At 38.1% G+C, this 18,792-nt stretch overlaps 1 protein-coding gene across 1 annotated transcript in view; it reads left to right on the forward strand.

Annotated features, from left to right (window-relative positions):
* ULK2 (unc-51 like autophagy activating kinase 2) overlaps positions 1–18,792 on the forward strand; it is a 40,229-nt gene that overhangs the window by 6,962 nt on the left and 14,475 nt on the right. The window contains exons 4-15 of the mRNA XM_065695164.1: positions 5,607–5,639; positions 6,004–6,040; positions 7,540–7,713; positions 8,840–8,913; positions 9,868–9,969; positions 10,331–10,389; positions 10,706–10,788; positions 14,103–14,153; positions 14,551–14,639; positions 15,349–15,520; positions 16,303–16,363; positions 16,606–16,698. Of these exons, the coding sequence (XP_065551236.1) occupies positions 5,607–5,639; positions 6,004–6,040; positions 7,540–7,713; positions 8,840–8,913; positions 9,868–9,969; positions 10,331–10,389; positions 10,706–10,788; positions 14,103–14,153; positions 14,551–14,639; positions 15,349–15,520; positions 16,303–16,363; positions 16,606–16,698 (1,028 nt within the window). The remainder of the gene's footprint in view (positions 1–5,606; positions 5,640–6,003; positions 6,041–7,539; positions 7,714–8,839; positions 8,914–9,867; positions 9,970–10,330; positions 10,390–10,705; positions 10,789–14,102; positions 14,154–14,550; positions 14,640–15,348; positions 15,521–16,302; positions 16,364–16,605; positions 16,699–18,792) is intronic.

The raw sequence follows: 18,792 nt of genomic DNA on the forward strand, positions 1-18,792 counted from the left end.
TTTCTCAAAAGCAAAAGGAACCTAAAATAACCTCTAACTCACCAGCATAAGTACATAGAGGTCCTTGAATAAAGTATTATACTGAAGTATGAAGGTATCAGTGAGTTATTTGGAATGTGCTATATTTAGGACACGAATTTACAGTTTTGTGCAGTTCATGATCCCGAGTGTGTGCTGGGTGGAACTGATCTCTCACACAGTGCCAGACAGTGCCTGTTTTAGCAAATAATTTAATTCAAAACCTCTTTTGAATGTCAGCAGTCAGAATGAAAGCTGTAATGTATCTTGGAGATAGCCTTTTAGAATGAGTTAATATCTTCACTGTATGGAGTCTGAAGTTTGCTATTTGAACAGTAGTTTGGGGATACCTAATTTCTAGTGTGTTAATGGAGAAACAGTGTCTGAACAGAAATTTTCTTGCCTTAGCTTGTTGCTACATAGCAGACAAAATAACTGCAGTTGCTTCTGCTGTCTTTGACAGCAGTGAAAGCCGTGAGAGCAAATCCAATGGTCCTTCTGGTACCTGCATCTCAGCCTTTACTTACACAGGTGCCTCTGAGTTCTTGGGATGCTGTGGAATGAACCATACTATCTATACCTGTTGTTTTACCAGTGGGAATTAAATCTTGCTGTTTGGTTTACCCAAGGACTCCAGTTGGTCTGCTAGTATTGCATGTTTCTTGAGGCATTTGCTTCAAGTGTTCTGGTGTGTGCTCTTGTTTTTGGTATCTCACAGCTTTGATTGCCTCCATACTTTCATCATAGCTGTTTCTGAACTGTTGTCTTTTGAAAGAGGCTTAGTATATTTTTTTTTCCCTCAGCTCCGTAAGTCCGCTGTGTTTGCCAGTATCCATCCTCACTGTGTGTGGAAATAGTCATGTGAAAACATGCTGTTCAGACAAGTTTTCAGGCAAAAAGAAAAATCCTGCCCTGTAGAAACTGTAAAGATTTTGAAATACTACCTGGCAGCTGATGCTAGCTGGAAGGTTGGTTGCCACAATACTGGGCTGCAAGGAATGACACTAGTGTAGGCGTTCAAGGTTAGGGACAACCAGTTGGAATTTGGTTTGGCCACCAGAACCAAAGAGTTGGAATTACTACATAGTCCTTAGCTTACCCGCTGTGCCTAGATGCTGTAATTTGTATTTCAAAACTGTTTCAGATGATCTTCTAGTATGTGAGTGTGGTAAGTGTTTAGTGTGCTGTGAACAGTTTTGCCTTTCTTTTGTGTTGTGCAGCAGGCCAGTCTCCTTCACTACCTCCCATATGTGTTAGTTAAGTACAGTGTTTCACATAACAGAAAATGAATGATTGGCTATTGTGGTACATTTCTCCATGGCTGATTGCTCTTTTATGTAAATAATTGGCAGCATGCACACTGTTTGAATCCTACAGGCACATGTCAAGTGACATTTAGTCTAAGACTTTACATTTAGTCACAACTAAGAAAATGTTCAGTTCTTTGCATGATGGGAGCTGAACATGGTAGAAGCTGCTGCTGTGGTGCACACAGAAAGTAAACCGAGTATCTGTAATACAGTAAGAAACAGCCCTAAAAAGATCTGGGCCAGTCATTGTTTCACTAAATCATTAGAACTTCTGCCAAATTAATTTAATTGTAAAAAAACCTGAAACAACAGCAAACAAACAAAACCCACAACCAAAAACTAAAAAAAAAAAAATCAAAACCCAAAACAAATAAAGCCGAAATTAACATATCAGAAAATCAGTCGGTAATAGCAGTGCACAAGCTGTCAGGTTAACTCTCATAAACTCCAGCTAATCAGAATCTACAGGCCTCGAACAGAAGCATATTAACTGTTTATCTGCCACAGTTTCAGCTTTGGCAGCTCACCAAGAGCTCCCTGCAGACTTTCAGACGTTCTAAAAGAGGACTTTCTAACCCAAAAGAAATCTAGAGTATGTTTCTGCCAGTACACCAGAGTTCTAGCAACAGCTGTCAGAAGTAACCATGGATGTTTTGACTTCTTTTTCAATTAATGGCTTTAAAATGGAACTGCTGCACTGAGCCTGTGCTTTGGATTGGAACTTCACATCCTCTGAGACCACTGGGATTAAAACAGAGCAAATTTTGGCAAATATGTTGCCTCTTAATCCCTTTCTATTAGGTTTATCTATAAGCTTTCAGAATTGTAAAATAGTTTCCTATTAACCTTTCTCATCTTTTACTTCAACTTAGAAGTTAAACCTAGATTCAGAATAAGGAGCAAAAATGGGTTTTGTCAAGAAAATTTCAAGCAACAAAGCAAGGCATGCTGGGCAAAGCTGTTCTGTAATTTTTGCAACACAGCATACATTTGTTTTGCTTCATTGTTTTTCCAGGTAGAAGTGTAGGCGAGAATAACTCCAGCTGCAGTAATTTTATGATCTGTGTATCGATGTAAATATTCAAAAGCTTGTTTCAAGAAGCAGTTTAGAACAGCTTGCTAGGTCAGCTTTATTCCTGCACAATAGGTCTGAAACATGCTGGTTTACTAATCTTTTCTTTTTTGAGCACTCTGCTAAGCAAGTCAACAGCAGTCACAAGTCTAGGGAATGATAATAGGGATAGCCTTATTTTTCAGCAGAATAATTTAGGAGGGAAACGTATGTCTAGAGAATTAACTTGTGTCTTCTGAGTGTATTCCCAAAATGGAGATCACATTCACAGTCAGGCTGGCCAAGAACTGTAATGCAAAATCTGGGGGATGAACACTTCAGCTGTTGTGAACTAACATTTGCATTGGTGGGATATTGAAAAGTGTTTGGTTATGTGTTAAAGTTGAGATGAGATGTGACTGGGGAGCTTCTTACCAGTAGTGTGCCGAGTATTACTTTAGCGATACAATGATGAAGGACTTTTGACTGGTCTGGGACAGTCTCTTTGTCAAACCTCGAAACTCATCTGATTTAGTAAAAAAGACTTATCCAAGCTACAAAAGGAAACACTTTAATTGTTAGTATGACTTTAACCAAGTGACTTGTTTGATTATTTTAAATCAAGAATATCGGTCAAAATAAGGTGGATCGTTCTACTGGCAGGAAATCTAGTGGCTTTCTTTAAGCAGGTGAGGGTTAGTACAGCAGGACAAATCATCAACTCTGTGTTTCTGAAGAGAGCTGTTTGATTTGAAAGGACTTTCCAGGGGAATCCAGAAAACACATTCTCTTAGTTTTGAGATGAATAAATGTCTGTTGTGAGCTGAGCATTACATACTGCCATAAGCTGCTGGTTTTGTACAGAGACTGTTGTGTAGTGGAGGCACTGACGCTGTGGAACATCTATTTCTGATTCATGGGATTGCTATGTTCGGGTGGAAATCCATTAGCTGGTGTTCTTTCTTGTCACTGGAAAACGGGCAGTTTCCATGCTTCTTAGCTGCATTATTCTTTTGCATATCACAGTTATCCTTTAAGTGACATGCTCTGCAGTTGGCAGAATTTTTAGTTTGATAAATGGGGATCTCAGAGTTGCTGTTTGTCATCCTTGGGGTTCCTGAAAGAGTGAGTTTCTGTCTTGTGAGATGTTGCATAGGAACTACGTAGAAAGAAACATTTATCATTACATATTTTCAGTAATTTACAGAACAAGTAATTATCCTTTTTTTTTGCTTTAATGTATACACTTCAGGTTTTGAGGCTTTTATAGGACTGCAAATTATGGGTTGCGTTGGTCACAGCTGTTACAGAAACATTGAACAATTGGGACTTCTGGAATGTGATCTACTGCTGCTTTAATATTCTATGTTGGTTGGAGTTTGCCTTTCATTCCCGACAGATTTGACTAATGTTCCTAGAAACTTGCTTTCTTTGAGGCTAATTTCCAGATGTAAACAGATCTGTAATGTCCTTGATATTCTGAGCTGGAAAGAACCTCAAATGCATTTCTGTAACACAGACAAGAGTGGCTGAACTAAATGCTTCCCGAAAGCGAAGCAGCCTAATACAGTCTTGAATTAACCTTAAAATAGCCAGTTCATCCTGAACTGAATTTGGTACAGTTATCTGTAGCGATATCTGTATCTGTGATGGTTTGGTAGAAATCTGCTTTAATGGATTGTGCCATCCATGTGCTGTGTGTGATAGTTGAGGTCTTTGATTTCCTTCACCTGGGCCTATGGGCCCATTTTTTCCTTATTTTTCTTTTCAAGCTTCCTAGTCTGATCTGCTAGTGAGCCCTTGAAAATGGTGCTCTTGTGCTAGTTCTTGCCAGGTCAGCCAAAGCGAACATGTACTGAAGCTTTAACACAAGCACTGAGAAAGGTGACTTAAGTTCGCAGCTTTTGTTTTGCCATGCAGTGCCCCTTTTGACTTTCTTTTTGTCCCTAGTTAGCAGAATACAGTCAGACTGACTACATTTCCACTTTGAGCTGGGGTATATGCCTGGCCTTGCGTGTTTTGCCATCTTGGTATTTTACTTCAACTGTCTTAAAAACATATTTTCCCACAAACTGTCAATCCTTTGTTTATTTTTAAACTGAAAGGGAGGTAACATACCATGCAACTAAAACCATCATTCTGTTTAGTGTATGTCCTTATGTTTCCTTCTGCTTCTCTTTGTTTTCTTTCTGTCTTACTCAATCAGCTCATAGGGAAAAAATGCTTTTAGTTTATAAAAGATCTCTGAGTGTTCTCAACTTTTTGTTGCCAGCTGTAGGCGCAATAAAACTTACATGCAGGAGGCTTTGTGGAAAATGATGTTGGTTATTGGCGTAGACAGGTAGGCTCTTTCTTCCCTCACACAAAAAAAGTATTTGTAAAAAAGGTGAATGTTCTTGTTAGGGTCAGGTTTAAGCACAGATATTTTTACTGCATTTTTGTGGCATGTGTAGATAATTTACAGTAGAAGTTGGCTAATCTGTCTTTCAGTAACTTCTACCCAGTTACAAGAGAGGGAATTCAGGTTGCGAACAGGTTAGGTCAAAGGAGGTCAGTGCTTTGGAAAATCTCAATAGGGCTGCCATAACAAATCGCACCTTTGCCATAAGGCATTTAGGTCCGTGGCAGGGACGCGCTTCTGCCAGTGGCTTGCTGAGGGAGATACTTTGCAGAAGTATGCATGACTCCTGAAGTAATTATACTACAAAACAGTATTTGGGTTTATTCCAGACGGTTAACTGCTCTGTGATTTCTGACTGGCCTTTGGCCTGTCAGATGGCAGAACCAAAGCTTGTTTTACCCAGAAGCAAGGAATGTAACTTTGGATCTCCTCCTTAGAAAGCTGGTTATCGTAGCCACATGGTCTTGCTTATGGTTTGTAACTCTGTCCGGCATTTGTGACTAAATATTACTGGCAGTTGAAAGCTGGGGGAGTGATATACAGCAGAAAGTGATGTTACTTACTGTATGATGCTCTTTCAAATGATAGCTTTAGTCTTCAGGATATTTGTTGGCTGCTAGTTTCTTTTTACAAATGCTAATGGTTTGAAAAGGCAAAGTATTTAATAGTAGGGAATGTATGTATCTGCTACGCTCTAAAACAGTGACTTTAACATGAGGTGTCTCAGTTGATTGAAAAAAATTTCATGTTACGCTTGGTTAATGCAGGTGCTGAAGGCTTTGTCTTGTCATATTCTTAAATGGAATTTGTTCTTCTTCTCTTTCAGGAAATGCCCAATTCTGTCTTCTTGGTAATGGAGGTATATGTTAACGTACATGTTTCTTTCTGGCTGAATATAAAGGTGTTTTTTAGACAAAATGTCTTTGCATAGCTGCAAAAGAACCATGACTTGTTAAAGCAAGCAGTTCTGAAAACTAGATTATTTACTTCCTATGCACTGCCAAATTAGCAGCATTTGTTCCATAAAGTATTCCATTTAATTTTCTGATATTAGAAGTATTAAGTATTACATCTCAAATTATTAATTACAGATAATCAACAAAACAATTTTAAGACAAGCAGCTGGAAGAGATCTTCCCATTTTCATTAAAAGATTACAAAGTAAAAAATACAAAGAAAGTTTCAGTATTTGTGTTTTGAGTAAAAATCTTTCTTTTTAACAGTACTGCAATGGTGGGGATTTGGCAGATTACTTACAAGGTAATTGATCATTATATTTCCCTTTCAGAAGCTATTGCATTACATGCTTGTATTGTATATTCCTGTAATCCAATGATGTTTCTCTAAGTATTTTTGCTTGTCTTTTAAATATTCGTCTGTTCATGAAATGTCTATAATTCCACAATGCATGTTCACCCTGGTGTGATTTCTCAAGTCCCCTCTTTATAAATTCACCAAGAATCTGTTGAGTGTTTTATTCAGTCTCAGTTGAGGTCAGCAGCAGAGTGCTGTTTGTGTTTGTGTGCCACCCTGGTAACTTGAAAACTAAATTTTGAAGCTGCAGGGAGCCATAAGGTTTTTGCATTTGTTTAAAAATAGTGTGTTTAAATGCCACTCATAATTGAAATTCAAACCCACAATGTAGCAATGAAGGTGAATAAAATAATGCACAGGCAGAAACTGCTTTTTGCCACTGCTTTTGAAACAGTTGAATGTAGTATTTCCTTATTTGTAAATGAGGGAGAAGATGTACCTAACCATAAATAGCATGCTGAAAAATATGTGGTTTTCTATTACTAAAGTTGTGTTTTGGGGGCTGCTCCCAGGGTTTTGATTCCACCTGCTTTATTTTCCAAGATCTGCACTTAAAAATACTGAATTACTTATAAAATAACACTTTCTACAAAGAGGCGCTTCTGGTTTAGAAGCGATTTTGCCCTTCAGTTTGGCTCTGCCCAAAGGGAAGACACAAGTTACAGAATCATGACAAATCAATTCTTATTCCAAACAAAATTTTAAGCAGAGATAGTAACCTTCCTATTTTTCTTGATGAAAATATTCTTCTACTTGCCATTGTATCTCAGTATGTTGAAGGAATCTTTCTGTGAACAGCTATTGTTATGGTAACTGTGCATATTAAAAGCCTAATTCACTTCTCTTAAAATCCTTTGAAAGACTAGTACAGTATAATTCAGCTCCTGTGTTCAGTACTTTTTCATACTGCAGAGTGAGGTAATACCTTCTGAGGAGACTTTCAAAAGTGCATCTTATTTTTTCCCTTCCAAATAAATTTTATCATGGGTGAATTTTTTTTTTTTAGCAGAGTGGTCATTTGGATCCCCATAATAATTTTTTAAAGAACAGATTTTGTGGCTTCAGGTTGTAACAAGACTGTAGGTATATTTAATGTTCTAAACTGTGAAGTTCTTTTATTTTCTTGGCTCCTTTGCCTTTTTGGTAAGTTTAGGATTTAATGGTGATTGAGAGGCTTTTTAATTATTATGCTACAATGTTGAGTAAACTATTATAAACCCAGATCATTGAATACTGTAACTAGTGTAAAACTATGGGGATGGGTATGTTGTTGGGAGTATATACCTGTATAGGAAAACACTGAAGACTGGAATGTTCTGAATGTAATTCGCTATAGGTTGATTGTCTTCATTGTTCTCACAGTCAATCACTGTGAAGTTTATTGCTTTTTGCCCAAAGATAATGATATTTATTTTCTTATCTGTTAATGTGTATGTTATTTCCAGCTAAAGGAACTCTTAGTGAAGACACCATCCGTGTGTTCCTCCAGCAGATTGCAGCAGCAATGCGCATTCTGCACAGTAAAGGAATCATTCACAGGGATCTTAAACCACAGAATATTTTGTTGTCTTACGCCAGTCGTAGGAAGTCAAGTGTCAGTGGGATACGCATTAAAATAGGTAAATATTCTTTTCTCTGATGTAATGGTAAATTATCACTTGGATTGTTTTCCTGCTCTGAAGTGTCTTTGTACTGAAAGCACAGAGGATGTACTGGATATGGAGTGTATTAAATTTATGCAAATCAGGCAGTAAGTGTAGAATGGTGAGCTTTATGCTGTAATACAGATTCTCAGTATAAGAAAGATGGAGTCATAAAGACCTTTTTGAGTAAATCTGCAGGAAAAAGAAACCTATTTAGCTGATGTTTCTAGTATTAAGCTATTTTAATTAGATATAAATCTGTAACCTTCGAAACTTTGAGTAGCCTTTAGTCCATTTCAGTGTGTGTGCATACAGGAATCCAGTCTCAGTTTCAGCTGGGGGTGTTTTTGTGGTAGACCCTCTTAAGGGTTATTTGAGAAGTTTAGAAATGCAGGTTATGGCCTATTTTTGACAAAAGAGGTTTGGCATCATAACTGGGGGGAGATGTCAGTTGTTCAGGATACTACCAAACTCCTCTTCAGAGGATGCTTAAGGCATTTTAACCTCTCATTGTCTGTTAAAATGCCTATTTAAAAATACCTTGTTTTAAACAAGTTTACTTTCTGTGCTTTTGCTCAGCCGAAATCTGAGATCTGTTCCAACTCAATCCATCTTCTGAGCAGCACAGAGGAGAAAAAACTTATTTCTTCTCTTGCTGTCTTTACTTGATAGTTTCAGATGCTTTTGCCTACGTGGAAAATTCAGGCGTTGGAAACTTGCCTTCTTAAATTTCTACCTGATGTGATGTCACTGAAGCAGATTATATATTCATCACTCTTAATGAACCATTTATATTTAGCCACTGACTTTAATCCTTTCTTGCTGACGCCAGACAGTGTTCTCTGCAGCTGGGAAATGGTGGAGCAGCAGTTTGTGCAAACTATGCCACTGCTGTTTCTTGGCTTTCTCTTTGGAAGATAATACATTATTCTTTCAGTGGAACATAGATTTTACTATTCTATGTAGTTAGCTATATATTATACATGTGTTTTTTTCTGTCTAGCTGGTAATTGTATCAGGTTTCAGTAAGACAAGACAATTTTTAGACTCTAAAAATCTGAAAATTCTTTCTTTTCATTGACAAATGTGTTTCTTTATGTAGCTGACTTTGGTTTTGCTCGTTATCTGCATAGCAACATGATGGCTGCAACTCTGTGTGGTTCCCCTATGTATATGGTAGGTGACAGTATATTTCAGATTATGTTGCTTATCTCAAACATTCTGCTACTAGAACAAAATAATCTACTGCTTGCAGATTGGCAAATACCTAATACTGCTTCAGAAGTATTGGGGTCAGCATGCAGTTCACCTTTCCATAGTTTTACTAGCGCCTGTTTTCCTGTGATGTGGAGATGGCAATTGTTAGAGTCATTGAACATCCCTTAGCAATGCAGGGAGGAAATATCTTGGAGAACTAAAAGGCAATACATCCTAGCATTTTTTTTTTTCCTTTGAAGTGGTTTCATTCCCACTTAACATACTTTTTGCCCCTGAAAATGAGGCATGATCTCCTTTCCAGTTTCTAAGAAAATCAAAAGTGATCAAATACAGACTAGAAGTTAAAAAGCTACTTGATGTTTCATTCTGGTTATTTAATGTATTCTCTCACATTTGGGGTTTGTTCTGTTTGTCTGGGGTTTTTCTAAAAATTTGGAGTTAATGGCTATCAATTTTTACTAAGTAGTGTGGTTGTCAGTTTTGAACACTGAACCGTCTGACTTTGGCAGTACCGCTACTGTACTCTGTGATCATAGGAAGATATTTTGACTTTCCCTTGGCTCATTTTTGTATGTGTACAATGGTGGTAATAATAATCCTTATGAAATGCTTTGTTATTTATCCCTGAGGAGCACTGCGTGAACCAAGTAAATAACATTTGACCTCATATTCCATACGTGCTATTTGTTAGATGTTTTCTTCAGAACATTTCTAGCTTTCTGTGTTTTTGAAACATAGCTTTCAGATAGAGCTGTTACCTTTCAAGTCATGTGATGCAGATTAAGATGTTAATTTTGTCTTCCAATAAAGTGGTCTCTGTTAATACTGCTCTGATAGAAGAAGTGTAGAATTTGTATTGCTGTGGCTTTGCCATTCTGTTTTTCCCCTCTGAGACTTTGCTGTTCTTTCCAGGCCCCTGAAGTGATTATGTCTCAACACTATGATGCTAAAGCAGATCTGTGGAGCATAGGAACTGTGATTTATCAGTGTCTTGTTGGAAAGCCACCTTTTCAGGTAACACTTCATTTCCTTTCCCTCATTAGTCTCATGGAAACTCCTGGGGCTTTTCCTTCCAGACATGCAAACAGAAGTAAATACTGATACCTGGCTGTAGTGTCAGTGGTTCAAAGTCCAGATTATTTGAGGATAATACCAAGGGAGAAGGTGCTCATATTTAGTCTGTGAGGTCCATGTGTTCAGTCTAGAGGAAATATATGAGGATACACAGTACTGAAGTTACTGCTGTGCTTGGGGTTTTCTTCTTTGATGCCTCCTTTTATATGCAAAAGCCTCCTTTTTGCGTATGTGTGCATAGGTACAAAAGCTATTTTGTACATGAAACTGAGGTTTAATAATGTACATTTTTATTTGACAGGCCAATAGTCCTCAAGATCTGAGAATGTTTTATGAAAAGAACAGAAATTTGATTCCTAGGTATGTCACCATGGCCTTTTCTGTCACTTGAGCTTGTTGACTCAACACTTTCCCATCTTTGGGAATGCTTTGGATTCATAAAAATGTTTGATGTTGCTCTCTTTGCGAGGATGTAGTATGATACCAGTGATTCATGTTGCATCTTGCCTTCATTGTACCTTGCTGAGTTGCAAGGGTTATGCGCTAAGGCTGTAGAGCATGTATAGTGAATATGCAGGGACATGGCAGAATGCTGACTTTCTGAAATTTAATGTGCTATGCATTATTTAATGCATACATTAAATTTAATGCATGTTTTACTTCCTCTTGTGTGCAGTATTCCTAGGGAAACATCAGCTTATCTGGCTGACCTGCTGTTGGGTTTGCTTCAGAGAAACCAAAAAGATAGAATGGACTTTGGTATGTAATTTTTCCTTTTGCTCTCTTGACTTTCCTTGTTAGTTGTATTCATGTGACCAGAGTAACAGTCTTGACCTTTTGTCCACAGCCAATTACATAGAAAGTGAAGTATATTTTTCTTCTCAGTAGTCATAAAGAAGGCAGAGTAGCCAAAATAAATCATTAGGTAAATACTGTCAGTTAGTATTAAGTAAGGCATGTAAATAATGACTTTTTGTTGTAAATTAGTTGAATGTTGTAAATTCATTTAATTCTTTCGGTTGTGGCCTCCTCCCCCTCAGTCTTAACAGATAGACCTTAAATTTCCTGTTAGTCTTTTATTTGTGTTACTTTCACTGGTGGTTCGGCTTCAGATCAGGAGCAGATACCTCTGATCTCCATGTGGTGTTGGTTGCAGAAATGTAACAAAGTACTGGCAATGAGAGATGTGATGTTACATCAAAATTGTTTATGTATGCAAATGTGAGCTCCCAGTATTGCGCTTGGGTATTGCCAACTGTGAAGACTTCCTTATTATAGTGAAGTATTTTTCGCTGTTTGTAATATTTTAAGCCCAAAAGCAGGAGTAACAGCAGTTGTATCTTTGTATTTTGTAAGGTCCTAAAAGTGACTGAAGTTTGCATACTGTTCGACATTACAGCAGTGTCTATTTAGGACTGCATTTTGCATCAGTTGGGAAGTTAAACCTAGTACAAACTAGAGGGATACCCTCTTAACAAGTGAACTGGTTTGGCTCCAGTTTACTTCTGTGTTTGTCTTGCTATCTGGAGATCTGTAGTTGCAGAACATTGTGCTAACTTAAGATTTCAAGGCCTTGAGTCAGTACTGCTGAATCATTCAAACTGGCTACAACTGTTGCCTCTTCAACATTAGTCAGGAGTAGAGTTTACATTTGTGTGTGCTTTGTGCTGGCTGGGTTGTTGCTCACTTCAGTCTCAAAAAGTCTTTTTAATGCTGGGGTTTTGGTTACCTGCTACTGAAAAAGTAGTAAGGCTTTTTTCTTTCTTTTTAATGCAAACTCGGGCAGGATTTGTTAAAGACTACTGAAAAGTTAAATCTTCTGTTAGTTAGCTGCATCTTGTATGTCACATTACTCATGGTGATTGTTTAAATGTTACAGCACTTTGTTACTGCAGTTTTACCATAGCTGCAAGGAAATGTTAATCTTAAAATTTTAGTTAGTTAAAGAGAACTTGCCTAAACGCAAGGATCTTTTTCATTATTATATATCAATAGCAATGTGTTTTATTACTGAGCTTCATTTATAGCAACAAGATAGGTGATCCATCAAGTTTAATCTATGGAATGGCAAGAAACAGCCTAAACCTCGAAGTCTCTTCATCTTCTTTGTAGATAAGGTGTAGTTCTTTCCTCATCATAAGCTATTAGTTCTTGTGATGCTGAGATCCTAGGGTGAGTTGCAACCCAAAGTAAGACATGCTCAGTTTTTATTTCAGCTTACGAAACTTCACCATTGCTCTTCAGTTGTGCATGCGAGCCTGGTTTTGACGCAGTACTGAAATACACAAATCAATTCACTCATCACATGTGGTCCTTGTGTATTTGTGATAAGACAACTATGTTTGGTAGGCTGTGGAAAGAGGAGGATTCAAAAGGCATTTTAGTTCTTTACTTGAAGCTTTGAAGATTTTCCTAGCTACTTTACTTTTCAACTTCTGCAATGTTTTGCTCCAAGAAATATCAAGTATTTTCTTTTTAGTAATTTGGATTTTAAAACATCAATACTGGCATAATTAAGGTGTTGCTCTTTAGAGAGCCAGGCATGGGGTTTTGTGTGTAGATGTGACTGACATAACTCAGCTGCTGTATGTAAAAACTTTAATAGAATTCAGATCCAGAAAAAAACCATGATAATTTAGTAAAATGTCCCAAATGATGACAGTATTCAGGGGTTGATACATAAATCTACATGTCTAGAAGAATGAATATGTCACAAACATGGAGTTTGAGTAATTGAATCCACTTTGCACTCTGGGTGTGCTAGTCCCTACAGTTTCTTCAAACATGGAGAATTCACTGTATCATTTGTGGTAGTGGGAGAATGCATTTGTGCTTAGAAAGAAAAAGAGAAAGCAGAAAGCTAGTGATGAAAGTCATGTTTTCCTTGGCTGAGCCACTTAAAGGGCCTCAAAGGGGCTGCTCTGGAATGTGCTTAGCAAAGGGAGTGAAAGGGAGAGTGTGTAACTGAGCCCAGTTGCCTGTTGTTAAAGTAAAAATAGCATTGGAAATCTTGTTGATCTTCCAGCAATATAAAGTAGAACAGCAGGTGTTGTACAAAAGCTCAAGAACACCTGATCCTGGTGTTAAAGTTAATCATTACATTGTTCTTGCATTACAGCTGAGCCTGCCTCTCTTATCGGGTCGTGGAAGAAAGTGTGTTGAAGGGAGAGGAGATACTGCAGGCCTCAGATTCTTTCTTTTTTGCCTTTGTTATTTGCTTAGGTCTGATGAACAGCATTGTTTTTCCTCAACTGTTAGAACATTGAAGTTCATTAAAGTTCATGAAGCTCAGCAGCTGGCTTCCACCAACCCTCAATTTCCCCTAACTAGCTGAAGGTTGCTTCTTGTAGAATAAAACTTCCCTTGTAAACTGCTACTCAGCTGGTTATTCCAAGTCAATTAAATGCACCTCAGCATATTCATTTACAACAAAAGCAAAATGTTTCTATTGTAACAGTAAGAAGTTAACTGAGGAAATTATTAGAGAAATTGTGTAATAGTAGAGAATGTAGAGAATTGTTTAATTCTGCTTTGTGCTCTGAACCAGCTGCACAGGTTGTGTTCTGCTGTGGGGAGTGGGAAGGAGAGTGACTGCTGCTCTGTTGTGATATTCAGCCACCTATGGAGCAGTATTAATGGGTTCAGAAATAAACATCAGCCCTTGGGAGAGGCAGAAGTGAAAATACTTTGTGTTTAATGTAAGAGATGCCTATTTTGAACAGCAAATTAAATCTGAATGAGTACCATATTTGAACATGGGAAACAATTTCATGAGGAGTATAGGAAGGCTTCTTGTGTATCCTTAAGTGCAGTCATAAGATATTCTCCAGTAATTCAGTCTGATTTGCTTTGCTGGACATTGTTTGAAGTTATTCAATTGATACTTGTTTCCTTTCCAAATACTATAGCAACATATAACATAAAAGGCTTTAATCTTTTATAAGCTCTTCACCCTCTGGCTCTGAAATATTGATTCTGGGAAGGCAACCATTTATCACCATCTGCAGTGTAGTCTGTAAATTCCGTGTCATTTGTACATTCACTCACAATGGTGGTTGTTTCTTGTTCTACAGAAGCATTTTTCAACCACCCTTTCCTGGATCAGATTTCAACAGTCAAAAAATGTAAGTAGTTTTGGTTTTCCACTTGTGCAAATGATGAATGATGGGGGCTGGAAGGGAGAAAGATGTGCCAAATATCATGCTAAGTGTTTATGAGACATTTTCCTGACTCTGACTGTTGTTGTGCTCTATTGAAACCCTGAGTGTTGAATCCTTTTTTGTATTATGCTAGACTGAAATGTGACACTTATTTACTAGTTCCTTTGACATTTCAACTGAACTTTAAATACCCTTGGTGTCTTTAAGGATATTTAAAAAATACCCTTGTATGTTTAAGTGCTGTGCTTGTAAGCTGTATAAGGGTGTATGAACGAAAAACTGAGGAAATGACTTTGTTTGAAATTCAGCTTTTCAAAATCTCAGTCCCCTATTTTTTTTCCTCTGGGGTTTCCTCTTCTAGCTTGTCCTGTACCTGTGCCCACATACGCAGGCTCAGTCTCGGGCAGTTCCTGTGGTAGCTCTCCTTCATGCCGTTTTGCTTCTCCTCCAGTAAGTTCTCTGCTTTACAGAACAATCTATAGAATGTATTTTCTGTAATGTTTAGCCCAGAGCTACTGAATGTTATCTTTCAATTCTGTAAGAGCATGTTCAAAAGCACAGAGCAAGTAATACCCCTCTTCTGCTAGAATTCCATTAACATTTTTGTTCTTTTTTGTTCTGTGTTGTATTTTGTGGGTTTTGTGGTTGTTCTTTTTTGTTAAAGAAAAAAACATACACACATGAAGTGCTAGAGTAGCGGATCTTTAGATTTGCTAATGTGATTTGCGACATAATTAATGTTACAGGTAATCTTTGGGTTGGCCTTTTTGGCTAAGGCACCTTATACTGTTACAAACTAGTAACTTCAACCTTATGTGGTATTTGGAAGAGGTGCATCTGTATCATCAGGAATAATGGAATAAACTTGAATTGTTTAAATTCACAACCTATTTAATATAGAGCTGTCTGAATGGACACTACAGGGGTATCTAGTATTTGAAATTTTCAAATTCAAACACAGTTTCTGTTTCTAAATATGTAAATCTTGGGCCTTTTTTTCTTACGTTGTTTGGGGTTTTTGTGTGGGTTTTTTTTTTTGTCAAAGCTAGTGATGACTCTTACTTTAGAAGCTTCATATTCCAAAGAGCAATTCTAAATTCTGAATCACTGGATTTACAGTGTATTTTTTAACTTTCTTTTTTCCACCACCCCCCTCCAGTCTCTGCCAGACATGCAGCATATTCAAGAAGAAAATTTGTCTTCACCTCCATTGGGTCCTCCGAACTATCTCCAGGTCTCTAAAGACTCTGCCAGTACCAGTAGTAAGAACTCATCTTGTGACACAGATGACTTTGTTCTTGTCCCACACAATATCTCTTCAGACCACTCATGTAAGTACCTTCCTTATTTTATGTATTAAAACAATTCCCACTTGTAACATACCTTTATGTTCTGTTATTGTTTTGTCTTTCTCTTCTCTAAATGTGTGTCAGTCACATTGGAACTAATTTCTAGTTTGATTAATGTTTGAAGGGCAACTGTTTGGTACACCTCTATGTCCATCTGGGACATTTTCACCTTCAGCTGAGTAGCCAGATATGGCAAAGATGCCAAGGGAATTGAAAGTCATGGAAAATATTGGGGTCTGGCAGCAGAACAAGAGTCATTTGTAAACAGCTGCTTATAAGAAGCCCAAGGATCCTCTTAGTGGAGGCAGGCACTCTGTTACCTCCAGGCTAAACTGAACACTTATAGTCCATGCTGTAGAGTTGTAGATAATAAACAAATGCAGGTAAAACCATAAAAAAATGTTTACCATGAAAGGTGAGATGTTGGACTGGGGTTATACAGTAGAAAGACTTGGATGTAGCACATTGCCATTTTACAATGTTGTCCAAACCTGAAGTGTCACTAAGAAGCCTCTCAGCTGATTTCTGTATAATACCACTAACTTGTGGTAAATATTTTACTAAATTAGTGCCTTGATCTTTGAATCTTCTATCTTCCCCAGTTACACTTTTTTGTTGGTGGTCGCAGTTTATGAAAACTTCTCTGTGTTGACAGAAGTTTGCCAGAAGCGGTTATTCCTACAACAGGAATATTGGAGATTTAATTTTATTTAAGATTCTACTTCATGACGTGGGTTTTCAATGTGTTCTTCTGCTCACTGTAGATGATATGCCATTGGGAGCAGCTGGCAGGCGGGCTTCGAGCGAGTTCTTGATGTGTGGAGGGTAGGTGTGCTGAGCTTTATCCAAAAGAAGTCTCATGTTCTAAAATTGATACTGCAGCTGTAGAAGGGGTTGCTGGGGTTTTGGCAGTGATGGGTTTTGCATAGTTGTGTGGACTTTATCTTGAAGATTAATATGCCAAGTTAATGTGAATATGTAAACACCTTGAATTCAGAAAGCTTTGCTGCAAAGTAGTTTCTCTGATGTGAAGACCTGTCTATTGACAGTGGCTTTTGTCTTCATAGGCAGTCACCATTAACTATTTCTGGAAGCTCAGGAACTGTACAGAAACCATCCTCAGCCTCTTCTCGAAGTACTGCTTCTGGTACAGCTAACAGGTGTGTGATGTAGGCTTAAGGATTTCCTCTCTTTTGAAAAGAGGTCCTTTTCTACTATATGGGTGTGTTTTTTAATTGCAGGTGGCTACTCAAAACTGAACTGAAATAGTAGCTAGACCTGTTCTTTTCCAGGCTCTTTGAACTTAAATGCATTCTAACAGCTGACAGTTGCATAGCTAACTTGTGATTCTGATGCATGCCAAAAGACTTCCTTCAGGAAAGAGAGCATTCTTTTTTCTGTTAAATTTTGAACTGGTTGAAAGCAGAGACTTCAGAGACATAACAGACTTGCCCGTTTTGGTGTTATGAAGCACAGCACAGTCCATTTAGTGGGTCAAGATGTTGAACGCAGTGTACATTTTAAAGAAGTAGTTGTGAGAGGAGAGGAACTTGCTAAACCCATATTGCCATGGATTTGTGTCTCATGGCTGGCTTGTCTTGTGTCTGGTAATTGGGTGTGGCTTCTGTGCCAGAAAGTACTGTAAATATTGTGTTTGTGTCTTGCAAGATACTAAAGAAGCCACATGAAACAGCTAAACATGTATTACAGCTTTTCCATCAGCAGGACTGTTAGTAAGTCCTCTTTCATCCACATGGTTGTAGACTGCAGTTCTGCTAGTCTGAAATAGAACTGATATTCATCAGTGGTGCCTGAAATCTTTCCTGTGTTACAATGAAAAATGTGAAGCTCAATCATGCTGTTTAACTACTCATGTAATATCTAAACAGAAGGATTAGATTTGTCATTTGACCAAGTAGTGAATTTCATAATGTTTTCAGTACAAATAGAAAGAGGATGAGTGGCTAAATAGGGAATAAAGCTATTATGTTAGGTGTATTTTTGGCTTATGCTAATACTACAGGGCCGCGAGTCAGCATTATTTGTTTAGAAATGCTTGTCACAAGGAAAGTTTGCTACTTTGTGCTGATCTTTGCACAGTTTGTGAAATCTGCTGACATGGGCTATCAATACAGCTTTTAGTCTTACGTTTTATGTTTAAGGGCAGATAATGGGGGTGGTTTGTCTGTAAAGATCCATTTGCTCTGGTTTGGCTGTGTACAACATATTAGAAACACATTGTCATTTCCTGTTTTAAATTGTGTCAGGTGTCACAGTTCTTAGAGTTACAGGTTTTATGAAAACATATCAGTCACGTTGTCTCTACGTTACTAAGTTAAGAGCTGAACAGTCGTGCGATGAGAAACAGGTGCCTACTGGTCACGCTTTCAGTGCCTGTACTGTAGTAGTTTGATTTAATTATTGAGTAATTTCAGTAACTAACTGGCTGTTTGGAGCATGGTGTGAAGGAAGCAGCATGTCTGATAGTCTGCAAGGCACTGCTATTGGTTTTTTATTTCCTGAGAAATGTTCTTGTGTGGTTTGGTTATTGTTTGATGGTTGATGGGGGGGCTGGGGGGGGGTGTTAAGGAAAGGGGTGTAGGTTTTTGTTTTGTCTTTTACAAAAGGTTGTGCCCTGTGAAACAGCGATTGGCTCCTCAGACTATGGGAGCAAATTGCACCCATAGTTAGGATGCTTTAAGTCAAGTAGAAGAAGCTGTAATGCTTCTCAGGCTCCAGCCAGAATGGGCAGAATAGGTAGAGGTGGTTAATGGCTAATTTTATTCTCTGGATCTCAGAGAAACAAGATTTGCATGCAGCACTGCACACATCTGTGTTGTGTTTTCTCTAACTAGTAGCAAACCACACCAGACTGAGGATGCTGAACCAGAGTTTAGCCTCGGGGCTGAGCTGGGGAGCCCTGAGGTAAGGCCAAATACTGCACCATGCTTCTCCACCATACTGACACAGCATTGCTGCCTGCAGTTAGCTCACAGAGCTTGCTTGGATATACCTACAGGGCTGTGTGAGAGCAGGGTAATGCGTTTTCCAGGCTGAGTATTTTAAAAGTTGGAGTGTCTTCATATCCTCCTCAGTGTCACTGCCACAGTTTAAAGAACATTTGCTTCCCTTTTTCCAGAGGTCAGGCCTAGGGAGCCTCCATGTGCTACCTCACGGTGTTGTGTTAGTCATAGCAGGCTGCCTCTGTGTGGTTTCCACTTGTGAAACCTTCCTCTTGTGTGGAAGCTTTTAGG

This window comes from Lathamus discolor, chromosome 14 (genome assembly GCF_037157495.1).
Source record: "Lathamus discolor isolate bLatDis1 chromosome 14, bLatDis1.hap1, whole genome shotgun sequence".
Lineage (NCBI taxonomy): Eukaryota > Metazoa > Chordata > Aves > Psittaciformes > Psittacidae > Lathamus > Lathamus discolor.